The sequence below is a fragment of the Boleophthalmus pectinirostris genome, unplaced genomic scaffold (assembly GCF_026225935.1).
Source record: "Boleophthalmus pectinirostris isolate CB_2022bp ecotype Guang Dong unplaced genomic scaffold, ASM2622593v1 HiC_scaffold_23, whole genome shotgun sequence".
NCBI lineage: Eukaryota > Metazoa > Chordata > Actinopteri > Gobiiformes > Gobiidae > Boleophthalmus > Boleophthalmus pectinirostris.
In genome coordinates this window covers 19565302-19585734 of record NW_026571207.1, presented here as the reverse complement: position 1 = coordinate 19585734, position 20433 = coordinate 19565302, and the positions used below count along the sequence as shown (strand labels likewise).

Sequence of the window (20433 nt, the reverse complement as noted above, 5' to 3'; positions counted from 1 at the left end):
ACACTCAAGCAAGTATTTAAACAGAAGAGATTAAATACACTTTTATTTTTTACATTGTATTTATTAGTCATGATACAACATCTCATCATTACATTTATTTTAAGTCCTGAGTTGAATATAAAATTAAAGAGTATTTGCTTGGTTTGGTAATTGTCTGGCCAAACATGATTGTACTCCAGAGGCAGTATTGCCATTACAAAAGAAATTACATTTTCATTCGAACTGCTGTGTAGAAGAAACCATCAAGAGCATGCACAATGTGTGTTTACAGTCACTTTCATACCAATGGTTTACTAATGAAGTTGTGATTCACTGTTACTCTTAACTATGTTTACAGTGAATATGTGCCACAATTTAATTATCAAGTACAATTATGTTTTTGTAATAGTTAATAATGAATTTACATACACTATTATTGCATTATGCAACTTTCCTAGGGCCTACCTCCTGCTCATCTCCTTGAGGATGTTACTGTCCCATAGTATGGCACTAACCTGTCAAAAAAAAAAGCATTCTTACTGTGAAGGGGGGTTGCCTCTACAGGTCTGGCCTGTAGTTGGCTTGGTAGTGTCCAATAGAGAAGTTCAGTGCTATGCTGCCAAACATTCTAGGAATCCATGGAGACAAGCAGGTGAAGCACCATCAGAAAAGTTACGTAATGCATCTTTAAGGATATTAAACACTACTCTTGTTCAGTTACTTTGGTAATATTTTGAGGCAGTATGTCTGTTGTAGAAGCAAACATTAAGGAGATTTTTAATGGGGCCGCTTATGTTACTATTTTGTATTTTTAATATGTATTAAAACTACACAATTTATATGACAAAAGTTACTTCTTAGATGGTTTCCTCTTAAGACTCAGGGACCTCATGGAGCCAAAAACTTTCTTCCCCAAATCTCGTAGTGAACGTGAGCGTTGTAGTGTCCTCCTGGGTGGGGATGGAGAGAATGATGGAGAGGACAGAGGGGACATGGATTGACAGCTACCTTCAATACTCTCCGAGTGAGACAGGTTAAAGAGGCTGGCAGTTGAGGACAGGCCCTTGTCCTCCCTCTTTCGTAGCAGTCTCACCCCTTCGTCCTTCCTCATTGACCCCTGTCCCACATCTAATGAAGAGACCCAAAGAGCACGCTTCACAGGCTCCTCGTGGTGACGGGACACAAGCAGACCTTGGGACTCACTCCTGAACAGAGCTCTTCTGGAAATCCTGAGACTGGAGCTGCGCCTTTCTCCGTCCTCTCTCCCCCTTCTTTTTGAGAACATGGGCGAGTACTCCCCTTTGGGTTCATTCATCCAAAATAAATCCTTATCTTGTTCCCTTCTATAGCTTCCACTGGTGTTCCTCCTCCATCCAAAGCCATACTCCGCTCTGTCTATCTCCTCCTGTTCACTTTCTGGGTCCTTTCCAAAGAGACGTCCTTCAAATCGACTCCACAGTTTTGTAGAGTTCTTTTTGGGCATTGGAACACCTCTTTCAACAACTTTGTCTTCAGCCCAAACTGAGCCGTAGTCTTCTCTTTTAGCGTAGCTGCTGACAGTGGCTGCTCTGATGAGTTTGTGTGAGGCATGCTTCCCTCTGTACAGTCCCTGTGTCTCACTTCTTTTCCATCCCCCTCCTCCACTCTGCCGAAGAGATCCTCCTCGGAGTGGGATGCCACATTGATCCACTGCAGAACTCCTTGTGTTTGTGCGGGGAAGGGAACACTGAAATGGGGCATCTCTGCGAAACACAGACAGAGGAGTGGCACCCATAGGAGAGGGTTGCAGAGGATGCGGAGGTGATCTGGCCCTTGGGGTTGGACGAGAGGCAGGAGAAGAAGCAGTGGATGATGGGAGGTCATGTGGGTAGTAATGGGGGTGGTGTGGAACGGGCATGTAATTGGATTGGTAAGGATGTATAGGGCTGCTGGTGTGTGAAAGAGGAGGGGTGAGGCTGCTTTGAGACTGAGGCGAATGCGTGACACTTAGAGACAACTGAATTGGTCTCTGTGCACCCATTTCTCTTGTGTACTCATGAGACTGGTCCAGGTGGCCTTTACCATGGCCCCTCATGTCTCCTGGTGTCTCCCCATCAAAGCAATCTATATCCAACTCCACCCCTTGCTCCATCAGTCCCACTACAATATCTTTGGACAGGCCAGAGAGGCGGGAAATCTCCTCCACCATGGGGAAGTTTGGGCTGGACTCTTGATTAAAGCTGTTTCGCTGAGAGACAGGAGCTGATCCTGAATTGGACCCATGCACTGACATGTGCTCCGGTGCACTACCGCTAAAGTCCAATGATCGACAAAAATTACTTGACCCAAATGAGGGCGCGATCTCCAAAGAGCTGCGATGGCTCAAGCTGGACGGACAGGTGGAGATCCGAGGGCGTGGTCTAAGTGCTGGAGTGGGTGTGGAGGTCAGGGATGAGGAAGAGGCAGTGGTAAACTCACTTTTCAGTGCACCACAACTTCCTCTTTTGGGGGTGTCCACAAGACTCCGGCTCGAATTTAAACCAGGATTGAGGTTCAAGTTTACATTTAGATGCAAGTTTATACTCAAATCCTCTCCAGTGGCAGAGGGTAAATTACCCAGATTTATGGAATTTCTTGTTGCTTTTTTTCCTGTTGTGATTAAGCTCACTCTGGCTGAGTTTCCCAGCTGTGACTTGCAGGGCGTGATGTTGCCCCCTAGAGCGCATGGTGTGCTTAAACTCTCAAAGGCTGAAAGAGACTGAGTGGACCCATGGCCTTTTCCTGTGCAAACACCTCTAAGTGATATAGATCCAAATGAAGTCAGATCAGTGGTGGATGCAGACACACGGGCGTGGTATTGCCGGGCCAGACGATTGATGTACTGCTCTAACTGGGTGAAGGAAATCTGGGTTGGAGTGGCTGGTTGAGTAAGGAGAGTATGATCATTGTTGCTGGTGGGTTGAGAGCAGTCATCAGATTGGGGAGCTTCAGGACTAGGAGTGGCTTGAGTACTTTCCTGTGTTGTGAAGAGAGGACTTTGAAGAGCCACAGCATGCAGTGGGCTGGGGTAAGGATACACCTCTTTGGTCCTTCGTGACACCAGATCTGCACAGTAGCGTGGGTCTAGTTGAGATTTTAGGTCAATCAGAGCAGAGGATGATGATGGACAGAGCAGGTGAAGGAGGGAAGGGATTATGGAATTGCTGCACCCTGAGCAGAGGTCAGACAGAAAGCTTAGACCACTTGCTTCCAGATCATTTGTTACTGTAACACAAACAGTTACATGTCAGTGCTGTCATCCTATTTTTTTTTTTTACAATAACATTTTTCACCCTTACCTTCTGCTAGTTCAAGGCTGCACTCTGCTTCGGTGTGCTGCACTGTCTGCACATCTGTCCACAAGATGTCAGCACTATCAGGTGGGGGGCACTGGTCCCACAGCTTCTGGGGTCTGGCTGGTACCTGTCCATGAGCCACTTCACTGGACACTGAGTAACAAGAGTCTGACAGAGAACTGCCACTCACAGAGTAAAACCCTGAGACAAGATAATTTCACAAAATTAAATTACTCGACAGTTTCAAATAAATTTTACTTTGTGGTATTTTATGCCGTAACTGTGCATAAAATGTTACAACAATACACTATTTAAATAAATAACTACAGTTCAGTTGAGTACTTAGTTTCCTTTTGGTTACCTTTTTTGTCATTACAATTCCTCATTAACAAATTAATAAAATATATAATGTTTATGTTTATAGATTTGGCTTTCAGTAGTTATCCCAAGAATTCATGTTTTTACCCTTATAGCTGGCTGACTAAAATATGAAAAATGTATACAATTGCCCTTTTTTGTTTGTCAAACATGAGTCTGTTTTATTGTATTGCATTGTGAGAGTTTGGCATTCCTGAGATTAGTGTGAACTAAATGTGACACAAGTCCCAGTACAAACACGAGTTTGAAAATACCATGGTTAATGTTTAATAGGACTCCTCTCTTACACAAGAATGAGGTGTCAACCTCCTAGCCACTAAAGCTACACGATTTGTGAAAATAATCAAATTGCAATTTTTCAGTTGAAAACTATTGCTATTAGATTTGCAATATATATTTATAAAGTGGGATTCAGTTCAACTCCAGGTGCATTAACTTCTGACAGAAGACTGAAATATGCATAAATTGATCTAAGAATCCCATGAATTTCAGGACATGATTGCCAAGGTATGACAGGCATAACTAGATTTTCTATACTAAAACACAGGATATTTTGGTCTTTGCAGAAGGCATTTTACAATTTACAATTTTATAATTGCACCAACTATATATTGTGCAGCGCTACTTGCCACTGTATTAACAAGTTGTTTTAAATCCACTTCAGTGTTGTTTACCTGAACTAGGTCTGGAGTCACTGTCCAGGTGGGCCATGCTAATGGGGTCAGGTGTGGGGGGAGAGAGGAGATCAGAGGAGGTGTCCCAAGACAGAGTAGACCAGCGAGTGTGGCCCCCACAGCCTGCTGCGGTGTGGACTGTCCCATCTGCTGACTCCCCTGGGCTGCTTTGGGCAGGTAATGCTGTGATATCTGGTGGAGATACAAACTGAGAAAAAACAAAATGGCATTGGCCAATATTACTATGTGTTAGATAAGATAATGGACAAATATTAAAAAAGTATATGATAGTCAATGTGTTGCACTTATTGTACTCTTTAATTTAACAGTACAAGTGACAGTGGCAGTAACATGTCCATGTCCATTTTAACTAGCAAAAATATTCAGATGATGACACTCCTCATTTATGGGAACCAGATATCTGATCCTTTTAGGTAAAAGTGCCTCCATTTCTAGATTACAAATGGAGATCCTGGGCCAGGATGGAGCACAAGCCCCTTTCTAATTATCTCCAAATCCACAGGACGGCAGCCAAGAACCCCAGAATAAGGCTGATCAAGCCCAGACAAACAGTAGCACTGTGAGTGGCACTGATCAATCCTCTTGTTACTGAGAAAACAATACAGGTAGTGAGTCACCACTGGGGCAACAGGAGAGGGAGGGGAAATAAAGGGAGAAGACAGATGACTCAACAAAGAGCAGCTCAAAACAGCAGAAGGATGGGGGAAGTACTCAGACAGGACAGGCCCACCAGAGGAAAAATGTGAGACTTTTTGAGACAATATATCAGAAAGCTATTGTTTGTAAAACGTACTTATTAGTAAATCAGAAGTGCCTAAATGTCAAGGCGCGACACTGAGAAAGCTTCTTGGGCTAGACTGAAATGTAAAAATTAAAAGGCCAAGTCTATGATTACTTAAAACTTGTTCAATTTACTAATGGGTGTGTAAAAAGTTCTTCCTCACATTTCCTACCATTTTTGGATATCTTTGAAAATTATTATCTAAATTACCACTGATACCAAATGCATATTCTATATTTTGTTATGTTAAGTTTGTGTATAAAGTGAAACAATGGTAAATTTTTTTTTAGGCATTAGATTAATGTCTCATGAACACAAACTAATTAGTAAAACAAATAAACGCTATCTGGAGTCAAGTTGTTTTAGTCGTAGTATTAAGTAGAATTGTTGGTACGTAGTTTTTAATTTCGATAACACTTTGGAACACTGACAAAACTTTCTGCTTGTGACCTATGTCCTTATGCACATTCCCTTGCATGCATTAGCTGTTGTTTTCTTCTTTTTACTGTCAGTCTGAGATGTGGATGAGTGGGTGCCCGATACAAGAGAAAAGAAACAAAAAAGGCCGAAGTGACTCATGTTGCAAGAAAAAGTGAAGACGGTGGGAGAGAGAGGGGTGTTGATAGTCTGATGGGTGGGTGGTTGCCGGGTGAGCGAGAAGGGCATCTAACAAGACCCCAGAACCCCCACACTCCTTTAAAACTCTCCTGTTGGTCAAATAATCCCCCTCCCTTTCCTATAATATCCCTTAAGCCTGCCGCCCCCTACTCACCATGGCTACAGCTGCTGGCTTCAACTCTCACTCGCTCATCCACCCACACAGACACACAACAGTTACACAAAATATGGAAGAAGATATGATTCAAGTGAATAAGTACTTAGTAAATACTAATACTAATATTAAAGGTGCATTGAGTAACTTTTTTGGTAGAGGGTAAATCACGTGGTTGTTTCTGTGGATATGTCATTGCTCTGCCTGGAATTTTCCACAGTATGACATTAAACATTAAACTAACCTTTTATTTTATTCAATCAATTTTAATTTAGAGCTCAAAAACAGGAATTCTGACTGTGAACGGAGTTGCCTCTCCATACATCTGACCTGTAACTTGGTCTGGTTTGGTCTCCATAAAGATAGAAAGGTTTAAATACCATACCAAACAAAGACAAAGCAATCACATCTTCATGGAGAAAAGCATTTGATGGCGCCTCCACCAGAAAAGTCACACAATGCACTTTTAACTAAATTATCTGTGAATTAACCTTTCAATTGTGTGTGATAAACATTTTTGGTTTCAACCAAAATATGGAATATGTGGAATAACCAGCTATACTGTTCCACCACAGCCCACTCAACAGATACCCTGACAGATACATGCTCTCCAGCTTATAGGGTATAGTGTTACACAGAAACCAGTTCAAGATCAAATCATTAGAGATGGACAGACAAATGGGAGGGGTTTGCCCACTATGAAACCTGATACAAGTCCATTTGAGGGGGCAACTGTAGCCTCATTGGTGCAACATGTAGAAAACGTATGGGTTGATTGGATAATAATGTTAGTGTGTTCACTCAGCAGCCATACACCTACTCCAATTGACTGTCTTATGTCGTTATCGCTAGACAAATTGCAGTGGGGGACAGTGAGGCAGAATACATTTGTCAGAATATTGTGTAGGAAGGAGTTTGCTGAACAAAGGAACACACTTGTTCAGAACACCATTTATTATTCATGAATTATGTATGCCGTAACAAAATAGACCATGCTCCACATCTCCTCTAGCAGTTTAAAAATATTCACGGTGGGCTACAGCAAAATGAAAATATCAGCATTACAGAACCTGCAGGACCCATTTTTTTAGGTGTCATTTTAATGGACAGACACCAACATTTTATTTATTATTAATTTATTATGCAATGCCAGTGTATACATTTTCTATCACAGATTTCTTAGCCAGAAGTTTGCTGTTTTAAAACATGGTGTTCTCTTGTTGGTAAAGGTCATGCCTTTAGCCTTGACATGTTTGCTGAAAATGTGAGATGGATCAATCTGGGTTTTCATTTCCAACACTGACACACACGCACGCGTGCACACACACACGCACGCACGCACGCACACACACACACACACACACACACACACACACATGCATATATATATCTGTTATGTTAGGTTAATATTTTTAATTATTTGAGTACCCACAACTGTATAAATAGTACTGGGTGATTAACCAAATCTGAACGCTCAGATATGATCTAAGTTGAGGTGAGTGGGTTTAGAAAATTTAAATATCAAAACAAAAGAATATGGATTTGTAATTGCAATTTAAATGAAGAGGTGAATCACATGACATCTTATTCTAAATATATTAGACCTATTGCAACATGATTCATCCAGAATCTATGTTTTTTTTTTTATTTTGCACAGATGCATACTCATTTTTGCCCTGTGACTCTCCTCAGCAGGTTCAGAGTACAAGCTGAATTGTAGTCAGTATTGTCTGAATAGCGCTTCTCCCTCCGAGTAAATGTCGTGTATGTTTGTGGTGGAGGCCTAACTGCAAGGGCAGGTTTCCAGACTCTCTGTCAGCTCCCTTCAGAGGTGAGAATGAGCGATGCTACAGGCCCGGTCTGCGGGATATCTCAGCTCTGCGGGGGAATGCAGCTAAGATGGGGATAGGTGGGTGGTGAGGACATTATGAGCTGCACTTCCAAACTTGTGCTCTTGTCAGATGGCAGTGTCTCGAGAAGAGGAAAATTATTCCTGTTTTATCTTTTCCTCCCCCAGTGTGGGCATTGCTTCATAAATACTTTTTTCTTTAGTATTAAAAAGTGAAACTGATTAACTGAAAGAACTAGCTACAACTCCACTAATCTCAAATTCAAGTCTCCACAAGGTCCTTCTCTCACACCACCATGACAATAAGAGTAAACAAAAAAAAAACCTCAGGTCACTTATGCCCATAAAATTAAATCAGCTCACCCACACTGTTAGTGTTTACTGCACAAGTCACAAACTGAATTCAATCATCACATTAGACCCAAAAAACTATGTGTGAATGGCAGTTATTTCTGTAGGACTAGGCCATCTGCACAGGGCAATTAGTGTTAATTATTCCACTGGAGTCCCATGATGAAGGAGACTAAAGAGGGCTGATTTTACACCCAAATGTGAATAAAACATAACATGAGCTTTAATGAGAAATACTGCTGTGTAAATACCTGTAGCCAATCCAAACCCAAAGGTTAGAAGTCTGTTAAATTTGAGGGTTGACATATTAACAAGATACTACTAGGCTACATAAACTTAGTTCATTATATTTCCATGTGCCCCTAATGTTCAAGACAAATCCTGCTAAGAGTAGGCTATAAGTGACATCTGATTTCTTCAGTGGTTTGATGATCACACATCATGACAAAAGTGGAGCTCAGCATCCCTGTTTCAGGATGTTACCTGCTTTCATCATGTCCCTCTGTATCACATGTCAACCTACATTCTCCACATTCTCCACACAAAAAGAGCCCATGTATCAGTTTCAGGGCAACACTGGGAAAATAAAAAGGTTATGTGTGGGAGAGTTCACACACAACCTTTGGGATTATAATGGAGGACAAGTTTAAAAAGGTTATTCCACAGAGGGGACGCTCATACTGTTACACTGTCACAGAGTGTGATGTGAATACAAACAGCCCCCCAAAGTGACCTTTCACTGATAAGCTCTTAGACCACCACAGCCAGAACACAACAGTGTCCAGTTAGTGGTGGGTGTCTATTAATACCTGTACTAGCACTTACTGTCTATGTGCCCTTGAGCAGGGCACTGAGCCAAGCAGACAGACTGGACCACGCGCTCAGAAGTCCACGTTGAAGTGTCGCTCTCTAGTTGGAGCGGGGTAATGCTTAGATGCTCTGGCATCACGCAGGACGTGCATGCCCACGGGCGCAAGGCTTATTGGCACCATCATTCCCATTCTCCCCATATTCCTACAAAATTCATGTCGAAATGGACTCTTACTGACCTGTTGCCTTAGAGATGTTATGCAGCTCTGATCTTGGTTCCGACTGCTGTCCAGCGCAGCGTCCACGAGCTCCAGCTGTTTGCACCTGAGCAGCTCCAGCTCCAAGACTCCCGCCAGTGTTGCTTTGAGTCGCTCTCCGATGCGGACGCGCTCTGTGCCTGACCACAACGAGTTCACACAGCCTCTGCGCCCCGCCATCCTCCAATTCAAAGTCGCTGACCACGAGCACCACTTTATTGTCCGCGGGACTAGGCTCCCGTAGCTGATAGGGCAGCACGAGCCCGAGACCGTCTCATCTCCACAGCCCAGTGGTAGAAGAAGCAAGAAAAACGAAGACTCACCATGACTAATGTACCATGCAGTTACAGCATCGAGTCAAACCGCTGAGCAGTACCAAACTGAAATCAATGATCCCTGTGAGGGGAAATGGAAAGACATCAAACGGATGTTCTCTGCTTCCACCTGACGCAGTCGATGGTTTCAAGTGTATCACAGATGCGTGCGTCAAGTGCGTGTTACAGGCGCGGACACTTCGTTCCAAATGAAACAATGCATTAGACACAGAGGCTGGTAGCGTTACATGTGGAGCAAGCAGAAGGAGGAGGAGCCACTGCACCAAAACTGTCCTCTCATTGGACACTGAAGTTTTTCGAATGGACTGTGCCTGTTAGGACCTTAGGACTGAGTAATGAACTGTCGTTCAAATAGACTGGCGCTGAATAGATCTAATAAATTACTCAGATAGGCTTGCGGTGGGCTTCGGCGTCCGGCAAAAATCGACTCCTACCGGAATAAGGGCCGCAGCACCTCCAGCGGTACCACCGTGTGCAAGGCGCGCGTTCTGAGCTCCTCTCGCGGCCACCGCACCGGAGCTGCGCAACGTGACCATAACAAGTTAAAAATGTAACTGTGTTCATCATCAGTCAGGGCTAAAATTATATAGTGGTTTATTGATGTTTAAAAAAAGAAAAGAAAAAAAAAAAAGCTTAATAATAATGCAATAATATTTCGAAATATGGATTAGGCCTAGCCTATTATTCTGATAAAGAAAGGGGGCAAACTAGTATCATAGTTATCACTTTGATCATGTTCTCAGAAACATATTATGGCAGGCCTCAACTGTCCTGTGGATTACAGTAGTGAGACATTTTATAGCAGGATATTTTTGCAGTAAAATCACACAGGATTAAATTTAAAAAGTAGGTTGGATGTTTTATTGTAGGCTACAGAAAAAGGCCAGGCTGGCTACACACAGATTACAGCATGTTCAATGTTTACTAAACAGGTCACAGTCTGTTCACGACCCTTTGGCATAGACTTGTTCCATGTCACCCTGTGACAGGTGCATCGAGGCCCTTATTCTAACCCTGTTGTACCACCCTAAACCGCCAGAGGGTGCTGTTTGCCCATCAGCGGCACAATCAAAAACAACGCCTCTTTCTGACTAGGTTACGGAGATACTAGGCTACTATATCGTCTACAAAGGCAAAAGACCTTAACTCGCCAGAGTGTGTCTGTTTTGTCCAGACAAAAGTATAATTGGTAGAGCTCCCAAAATTTTACAACTAGTTGCTATAATGAAGAAATATTTGTATGAGAAAAATATTGAACTCAAAAATTGCCGTTTGTTCTTTGTCAGTTCCTGTACTCTGCCTTTATATCATGAGCCAAAAATAAAGAGTCGTGCAAAGGCAAAAGGCAATAACAGACATTGCAACCAGACTTACATCCCTTATAAGAACACCTCACCAAGGTCTAGTCATCATGGTGTTTGTTTGAAAGGAGACCCAAAGGTCTTCTATATCATTTTTTTAAAACTGTGCAACATTACACAGTTAAACAGTTTGACAGACAAGTTACTTTGCAGTATAATATGTAGAGTATGAATAAATACACAAAATACTTTCATTTTAAAGATAATTTAAGTACCGGGTATTATTGAATAGAAAGGTATCTTTATTTAATGTGTTAAGACCCTATGCCAAGGCTGCAACAAAAAGAAGGAGGCGAGAGGTTGGATTTTAAAATAAAATATATTTATGAACTAAATCACAAACAAAACATATACTGTTAATGCCTTTTGCCTTTGCAAGACTCCTTATATTTGGCACATGATACAAAGGCAGAGTACAGAAGCTGCCAAATAAGGGTCAAATGTCCATTTTGAGCTCAATATTTTTCACAATATTTATTCACATGATAAAGGAGGTCTCAAGTACCCCCAAAATGACATTAACTCGTTTTTGACCAAACATGATGTTACAGCGTTCTTCCTTTGTAGGGAAGTATAGCCAGATAAATAAAAAATAAAAAAAACTGTAAGATTATTTTCTTGGGCATATGACAAGCCTTTATTGACCTATCATTTAGGCCTTACCTAATGATATTATCTGATCAATTATCTCAGCCCATCTGAGAAGTGAAATGTCAGATGTTTAGTCCTGAAGTAGAAAATGATCATGGCTTGTTTTTCTTTTTTTTTTTTTTTTTTTTTGTTTGTTTGTTTGTTTTTCTGAACACTTTGTGCTGCACAAATTAGGCTGCCCTCATTACACTTAGCATGTACTCGGCCTCACCACAGTCTTGGATTTGTATGTGATCGACAGAACAATGTCACAAGTGGATGAGAGAGATCTTCTGCAGATAGGTACACCATGTAAATCTGGTTTAAACCGGTAAAAGAAGGCCAAAGAACAGGGACAGAGCATCCAGACTCTTCACAGGGACAAGGAGTGGGCTTTTGTGTTGTTGGTGTCACATTTCGACTCCTCCCTTCTCCCCTATAAAACAGTGGTCCTGCAGGCAGCTCACTGGGGTTTGCCAACTTCCACCCGAGGGGACTTAAGTGTCAGCCTGGGTAAGACCACCACCACCTCCATCACTACTGGTCTATTCGAACCACCCAAAGAAAAAAAAAATGGCTCCTTTTGAGAAATCCATGGAGATGATGCCCTTCAAACAAAGAAAATGCCTCGGTGAGTGATGTAGATATTTTCTATTGACTTAAGCTGTACTTTATTTCTCATCATCATTTATAATCATCAATTCTCTTTTGCAGCCACAAGAAAAGATGAAGTGTGCAATATCCGGACTAAATTCCCAAACAAGTTACCTGTAAGTAAAGCTTACACTTATATTCTATCAATATGTAGACCATGGTATGGACAAGTTGGCAAGGAGCTTGAACTCTATATTTTGTTTCTGTAGGTAATTGTTGAGCGTTACATGCGTGAGAAATCTCTCCCACTTTTGGACAAGACAAAGTTCCTAGTTCCCTTTGAGCTCACATTGGGTCAGTTCCTCTGTCTACTAAGGTATGTACCTATTCTATTCACACTTAGCTATTTTTATTTGAACATTTTTTAGACAAATGCCTTCACAGTATCTTCCATCTTGCTGTCATATTTGCATTCTGCTCCTTAGCTATGAGTCACTGCAGCTTGTCTAATTATGTATTCTGCTTTTATTCCTAGAAATAAAATAGATCTGGAATCAACTCAGGCCCTGTTTCTGTTGGTGGCAGAGAAGAGCATGTCTTGTATGTCATCAAGTATGGGTGAGATCTACTCCCTTTACAGTGACCAGGACGGTTTCCTCTACATCACCTACGCCTCACAAGAAGTCTTCGGAGCCTCCTAGGCACCAGAACGGCCATGTTGAGGACTTCTGAACCAAGCTGTGAATGCTGCTGTCCTTTTTTAAAGCTAAACTGCATATGAGCCTATACCTCAATCAGCAAAGGCTCCATCAGTGTCAAAGTGAACTCACTGGCAGATTTAATATCTATGGTTTTCAGAATAATGAACAATTAGGACTGTTGCCATAGTGAGTCCTAAAAATGTAGCATATAAGAGGAAGCTGAAACCTATATGAATACAGATTAGGCGTATGTGCCATATTCAAGAGATACTGCCAGTGCAATATAAAATCCATCAATTCTAAAAACAGGGTCTATATCCAGTATTATTGTTATGACTCCTTTAAAGCACTTACTGTTCTGTCCGGATTGCCTCTACATTCCCTTCAAAATGTGAAATAAAATCACGGCATCAGAAACAAGTCTCTAATTCCTGCTGTTCTGTATCAGCCAACAATAAATAATAAGTATTTTAATTCATGGTTTGTCTGTTTGTGTACACACCTCATTAAAATAACAGCAAAAACATGCAAATAAAATTAAGTTTTATCAGTCAATATAGATACATTTAGATTACAGGGCTTTCACGGTGAAGGTAAGATTAATTGTTCTGGCATTTAGGCTTATGTTAAATATAATTAGGGCTATACACACAAAGGTGCTCCATTCCTCACCCACCTGTCACAAGTGGCACGCCTCGCAAGTGAGAGTCACGTAAGCTTGGCCCAATCTACTCAGTGCAAAGGTCAGTGTGTCAGACGCAATTTTACATTAGTAGAAACGTGACTTGCAGGAGCCAAAAGATAAACCAAAAAATTAGAAGCGGGAAGTGGGCCGAAACGATGAAAGAACACGAATAAAAAATAAAATAAAAATAAGTCTATGTATTTAAAGAAGACAGGGTGTAGTACGGGGGGAGCAGGCACACACTACTGTATTTCCACACCTTTGTTGAAATGTATTGTCATCCTGGAACAAGAGGGACCACGAGGCAGCTGACACTTAAATTAGGTTATGTATGTTATGTACATGCACATTGATTCATAATACCGCACTGCAGGGTTTAGAAGTGCAACTTGTTTAGAAAAAGAAACAGCTCAAATAAAAATTCTTTACCATACTATACCATACATCAGCTATATTATTTTGTAAGATTGCGTCTCTGCTTATCCATGAAAGCAAACCTGTGTTTATTCTTGAAGACAACAAAGCATTATATATTATACTATGAGTTAGGCGCTCTGCACTGAAATAGGCCAACAATTAGATTTCAAGTTCCAACATGTAATTAAGACCTGTTTGCTAAATGTCACACAAAAGCGATAAAATTTGCATTTAATTAGTGCTAAGACGTACTAACACAATGGTGCGCCTTTTGGTGGACATAGGCATATTGGGTAAAGTTTGTAAAGACGTGTATAAAGTAGTAGACCCTATGTAGGAAAAAGCTGTTGCCATTGAACAATTTAGAACTGATCGGAACGAAGAAAGTGCGTATTCAAAGGAAACTGAGCAAGTGCACGGGTTTGAGCAAACGCATCAAAGCTTTATATTCAAATTACTTTGTGTCACGCATCACAAGTGCTTCACCAAAGCTTCAGTAATCAAATGAAACTTGGTATAGTAAAGCTAGTATTGTTTTGCCAAAAATGACCAACAGAGGGCAGTGTAGTGTCAGGCCATTATGACTCAGTTGTACACATGACCTAACAATGGTTTTTGTTTTCAAGATTGACTCATTTGGTGATGACGATTTGTGTTGCCAGACAAAATACAATAAAGAATTACTTTTATTTATCTCACAAAATAATAAAAAGAAACATCTGGAAAGAGCAGGAGTTAACCATAGGGAAATACAAAAATATAGATAAAACAATTCCAACAGTTGATTTCCACTTCCACATTCTCTCTAAAAATGAAAACTATAATTCTTTGGATCAGAATATAATAACGCTATTTAGGACGATAGTTCATGTGACTTGTCATGTCCCAGTGAATCATCCAGTAAAGTCTTTGATAGATAATCACCCTTCTTTCATTTATAACAGATATCTAACTACATTTTGTCCTTGGAAGCCCAAAGTCTGGTGAGCAAGCTCTCTGCATATATCCTCTGGTGTTTCAGGAAACTTGGGAGGCTCAGCTAGCAATGATCACAGTATTAGTTTGAACTTAGAAGTAAGGATATACTCCTAGAGGTGGTTGTTGCGAATGAAAGATCTCTTTGCTCTACAGTAATTATTACTAGCCCTCTCAGTTGCCAATACATCCCACATTACAACTTTCCCTTATCCTTACTGAAAAATTCAAACTTATACCTGTAAGGCTCATACTATATTTTCACTCTCTGGTAGCATCTTGCACCTTTTTACGGGCATCTTCTGCAACTAGCTCACGTTTAGATGGAGGCACTAGATGATTAGGAAGCTCTGGGGGCAGCTCATGGCCCTCTAGCTTCACTTTGATCAGGTGGTTTGCCAGCGCAAACTCCTCATCATCAAGGTAGCCATCTTTATCCACATCTGCCAGCTTCCAAATCTTTCCCAGCACGGTGTTGGGCAGCTTCGACTTCAGCATCTCCTTTTTGGCTGCAGCACCGGACACTTTGCCATTGATGGGGCCCAGAGTGTAAAAGATCTCATCGTATGAGGGCTTATCGCGCCCCACCACCCACTCCAACTCGTCTATTCCCTCGCTAGCACCCTCTCCATAGCCGTGGCCAAATGGACCACTCATGGCCCCCTCGAAGGCTCCTCCATGGACACTCTGACTGGGCATTGCAGCCTCCTCCTGGCGCACCAGAGCCATAAGTCGGGCGATGTCATTGGCCAACATGTCCTCCACCTGCTCCAACAGCTTGGGCTTCAGAGAGGCAAATTTTGAGAAGTCCTGGCCATTGAGTATCTCCTGAAATGAAAAGATGGAGGTTGAGTGAAAACAGGAATTGGTGTTACAAATAGATCAGTCTTCAATGGCTACCAATGGGAGCAGCATAGAAGAAGCAGGATTTCCTGACAAACCAGGAAAAATAAATCTCATCCCAGGCCTGCCCATCCTGGAGGTAAGGGCAGGAAACAGGGGCAAAGATGTGAGAGGAGTGAAAGGTGAGAGGCCATGTTCCCCCAAACCATATTTGTCTAAACCTTTAAATAACACTGAGAACATTGTACAGAGTCAAAAAGAGTATGAAGCTATTCTGCCTGCTAAAAGAGAAGTAGCATCACTTTACGTCTTTTGAGATCATCCAGTCAGTCACTTAAATGTGATTTCTTTATTCTTATTCTTTATTCTCACTTGCCAAGTGAAACCAAATAAATTTACACTAAAAGAAGACATGATTTTTAAAATGATAATAATAATATAATATAATAATAATAAGTAATGAACTACTAACACATGTAATGAGGCATGATTTTTGTAAAATAACATATTGATCCATTTTTAATTTATAGTGTTTTATTTTTCATTTGCTTTGCAAATTTTTTTTTAAGTTTTTTGACCCTGTGTGTAGGACTTTGAGCAAGTATAACTGGGAGAAGGTGTGAGTACTCAAGCTTGAAATGTAGAACAAGCCGAGATTACTCAATATGCATGAATCACTCAAAACGCAACTTTGAGTAAAAGCTCATAAAAGCAAATTTTGAATGATATGAGTCCTTTCAACACTATCAGTTGATGTAAAGCATAAACACAGTTACAAACCTGCATCTTGCTAATGTTGGGGAAGTCTCCTGGAGAGATCTGATGTTCCTTCTCGATCCTTTGGTAGATTTCTCCAAGATTACCAATGAGCTCTTTCTTCTTGGAATCTTTTCCAAACACACTGGGCATCTCCTTTTTCAGGGAGCTGATGATGTATGCATGCACCTAAAAGTTTTTAAATAAATGTTTTAAAAATACATTAACTGAACGTAACATAATGAAGTAATAATAATTTTTAAAAAAACCTTTGCAAGGCGGGCTCGTTTGATGAGATCGTTAAGTTTACGCAGTGCTGCATTTCGTGGCAATGATTGAATATCCAGAAACAAGTCCTGCTCTTCAGCTTCAAACAACTTCCTGTTGTCTGGGACCAACAGCGGCTGTGCCCAGAATGACCCAATATACACACGCACCACCTGGATTAAAATTACACAGGTTAAAACTTAAACACTGGTCACAGCTTTTGTTATTAAAAAATGTTAAACACTTTACATACAATGGAAGTTTACAAAAGACAGATGAATTACTATTATGGCTCAAGTATTTAGGCAGTTCTAAAGTTTATGTGACAAGAGCAGTATATCATGTGGAGGGGCTTTACAACAAGGACTTCTCAAAGTCAATGAATTATTCTCCAGACGATTCAAAGGTTGCTTTCTTTCAAGGTTTATGAATCTAAATCCGCATCAAACATTAACTTTGCCAATGATGTCAAGAGATCATCACATGAAGGTAGGTTAGATTAGAGGAGAACCTTCAGCAACATTAGCTAACAGTGTTGTTTGGCAATTAGATGTAAAGTACTTCATAATATGAGGACAGTTTACTGTAAGTAATAATTTTACTAGCAGACTGACTACTACAGTATTTACCTCAGGAGTGTTGATAATTTTTCCCAGGGACCACATTAAAGCTCCATAGACTCTCATCAGTTGCTGTGTGCTGATCTGGTCGGCTTTGTTCAGAACCACACGCATTTTGTCTTCATGGTTTTTCAGGGCACGGATGACCTCTGAAAACTCGTCAGAGATGTCCAGCTTGTGAGCGTCGAAAAGGAGAATAATTCGATCTACGCGCTCAGCAAACCATTCAAGAACAGCAGCAAAGTCGTAACCTGAAAAGATATTTAAATACAAGAAGTTGCATTTATTAGTGATGCACAATATATTGATGCATACATATATATAAACATATCGATACTGCAATATTCCCCAAACTTCCCCATTTTACAGAAATGTTTAAAAAAAAATGAACAAAACAAAAGAACAAAAAAATTTATAAAAATGCAGATTTTACTCATGATCTTTCTTGTTCAGGATCATTAAAATCATTATTCAGTCTTGGTTTAGCTTCTGTCAAGTTTTTATTTTGCCACAGTAAATGAAGGCATGTGTGCTTTTGTTTTTGGTTCAATTTTACTTAATTCACTGTGTCAAAATTTTCTCTGCCCTAGCATTAAGAGACAATTTATTACTTACAAACAGTAAAATAATAAATGTGTTTTAAGTGTGTTTTTGTCTGCCAAGATGGTCATAAACACCTCCTGAGAACATTTTAACTCAGTGAAGTCACCACCTGGCATGTACCTGCATCATTTACCTTTCCACTCATGTCACAAACAACGCATGGAAACATTTTGTGAATAGTGCATCTCAGAGAGAAATACAGGAATGTAATACTTAACACATACGGCTATTGAGCAAAGGTTGGTTTGTTGGTACTACAGTTTGATCCAATGTTAGCTCAATTCTATTGAGCCATGATCTTGTAAAGACTGGTTGGCTAACTATTAACTACACCCACTCAATGTCATTTGATGGATATTTTGAATGAAGACAAACTATAATTACACAAGGAATTTTATGTAGTAGATTAAAAGAGTTATGTATGCGATCGCTGTAATAATTACCTAAACTTGAATGATAAATATACATGAAATATTATTGCCTTGTGTGGAAATCAGACGATCTAGTGTGATGAAAGTTGACCAAATGATCATTTAAAAAGTGTATAGTCATGAGATTCAACAGTAGAGAGAGACTACAAAACCAGTTCTAAACCAAACCAACTGTATTGCAGTAAACAATGTAACTTCTCAACCCACAGGGCAGTTTACAGAGAGAGAAGGAAAAAGCTCTGGCTGTGATAGGAGTTTCTGTCATCTGATCTAAGAAAAGCAACCTGTCTCCACATTCAGATCTACACTGCACACATTCCTACATGGCCTCTTTGTTCAAACATGTGCACACCAAAGACAGGACGGTGACACAGGCACAAAGACAAACTAAGTGTTACTGAAGATGAAAATTTTATTGCGTTTACTAGTCCAAGTCGACTGACCAAATACTGTGAGGAAACAGAGGTGTGTGCATGCAGAGAATACATTGAAAATCCCAGTGGACAGCGGGTTACAGACATTTGTCGGTTTTAAACATGTGTCAGAGAAGGAGACTGGCAGCTGCTAAGACTTCACATATATGGTCTTTCCATGACATATGCAGACAGGAATACACCAGAGGGCTATCTGTGTATTTAAACAACGAAATGGTGTGTGCATTTCACAAGTTGCTCACAAGAACAGGGGCTGCTAAAAAGTCCTTTGATTTTGCTGCTGTAACAATTTCTATCTTCAACAACATAACAAAAAAGTGAACTTTGAAAACTATTTTTAAAATTTTTTAAGAAGTCAAATGAGGTAGTTTTGACTTTGACCTTTAAATATTTTTGTTTCTGTCTGTCAAACATGATTGAAGTTAAAGAACCAACCTGTTCTGCAAAACCAGTTTCTGTATACAAGATTTCAACACTTGTATCAGGGAGGCAACAATGACCGTTCAGGCTGAGCGCACATGGAAGACGTTTCCTTTTTACCACATGAAACCAATTCCAGGTATATATTTTCTTCTATATTTTTCCATCTGAAAATCTCAGATTACATTGGTCATTTCCTCTCATCTTGTCAGCTATTGTGCCCCTCTTTCTGAAGTTCCTCAATGAGTGCTGTTTATAGATGACACACAGGGTATAGTGAGTATAGTCTACAGTGGAGCCTAGTAATGTTTACTCTGAAACAATGGTTCAGAGAGCCAGTGTGAGGCCATGTGTGAATGAGATAAAAACCCGCAGCCAAAGTACATATGGAAATATGACTGATCTACAACACAGACATCAGGCACCATCAACTTACTGGAGGGTGACCTTAATACTACACCAGCTGATACACTCCCAATACGTCTTTCCTCAGGCAATACAATCAGTCCATTTTGCTTCAAATGTCTGAGTACAGTGGTGTAAGAAAGTGTGTGTGATTTGGTTAATAATTTATGTAAAGCATTATATAGTCCAATGAAGTTCATTTGATCTTCCAATAATTTATGTTGTTAGATTATTTTTTCAGACAAAGAGTTTGTTTTCTTACCTGACAGTTTCAGACACATCACAGCAATATCTCTTAACCACGCTAAAGAAAACCGCTAGTGAGCAGTCGAAACTGTCAGGTATGAAAACAAACTCTTGGTCTGAAAAAAGAACCTAATAACATAAGCATTATATAGATTAGTTTGGTTTAGTTTATTTACTTAATGCACAATATACATTAACCTTGACAGGATAGATGCATTGTACCAGGTTGTAGTGCCAGTACTAATTTTGCAGTGCTAATTTCCACCCATTAATGATTAATTTGAGACATCCAGGAATAAGATTTGGTGATGTCATTAAAACATCACCACCCCTCCTACCGTGGGAGTCACAATCACTAACACAAGCTCTGATGAAACTGCCTGGTTAGAAGTGAGACATCGGTTATAAAAGATAAGTAAATCCAGCTGGTTTAGTTTAACTTGTTGATAATAGATTCATAATTACACATTTCTAGCATGACCTAGCACTGAATTTGCATTTACTAAAAAGCAAAACTCTATTAT

The 20433-nt window shown here is 40.3% G+C and overlaps 3 protein-coding genes across 3 annotated transcripts; 1 reads left to right on the top strand and 2 right to left on the bottom strand.

Moving 5' to 3' along the window:
• Nucleotides 1–52: 52 nt before the first annotated feature.
• si:ch211-168f7.5 (uncharacterized) lies at nucleotides 53–10094 on the bottom strand. The gene is made up of 4 exons (XM_020923582.2): nucleotides 9169–10094; nucleotides 4346–4553; nucleotides 3297–3494; nucleotides 53–3222 (listed from the first exon to the last, which is right to left on the bottom strand). The coding sequence occupies exons 1-4, from the start codon at nucleotides 9364–9366 to the stop codon at nucleotides 830–832; spliced, it is 2997 nt and encodes a 998-aa protein (XP_020779241.2). The 5' UTR covers nucleotides 9367–10094; the 3' UTR covers nucleotides 53–829.
• Nucleotides 10095–11970: 1876 nt separating this feature from the next.
• Nucleotides 11971–13281, top strand: map1lc3cl (microtubule-associated protein 1 light chain 3 gamma, like). Its single transcript, XM_020923513.2, has 4 exons — nucleotides 11971–12143; nucleotides 12227–12282; nucleotides 12376–12482; nucleotides 12642–13281. Exons 1-4 carry the CDS (start codon nucleotides 12086–12088, stop codon nucleotides 12805–12807), a joined length of 387 nt encoding a protein of 128 aa, XP_020779172.1. The 5' UTR covers nucleotides 11971–12085; the 3' UTR covers nucleotides 12808–13281.
• Nucleotides 13282–14577: 1296 nt separating this feature from the next.
• LOC110158881 (EH domain-containing protein 1-like) lies at nucleotides 14578–18118 on the bottom strand. Its single transcript, XM_055159019.1, has 5 exons — nucleotides 18094–18118; nucleotides 17380–17723; nucleotides 16753–16923; nucleotides 16508–16672; nucleotides 14578–15712 (listed from the first exon to the last, which is right to left on the bottom strand). Exons 1-5 carry the CDS (start codon nucleotides 18116–18118, stop codon nucleotides 15146–15148), a joined length of 1272 nt encoding a protein of 423 aa, XP_055014994.1. The 3' UTR covers nucleotides 14578–15145.
• Nucleotides 18119–20433: the final 2315 nt, after the last annotated feature.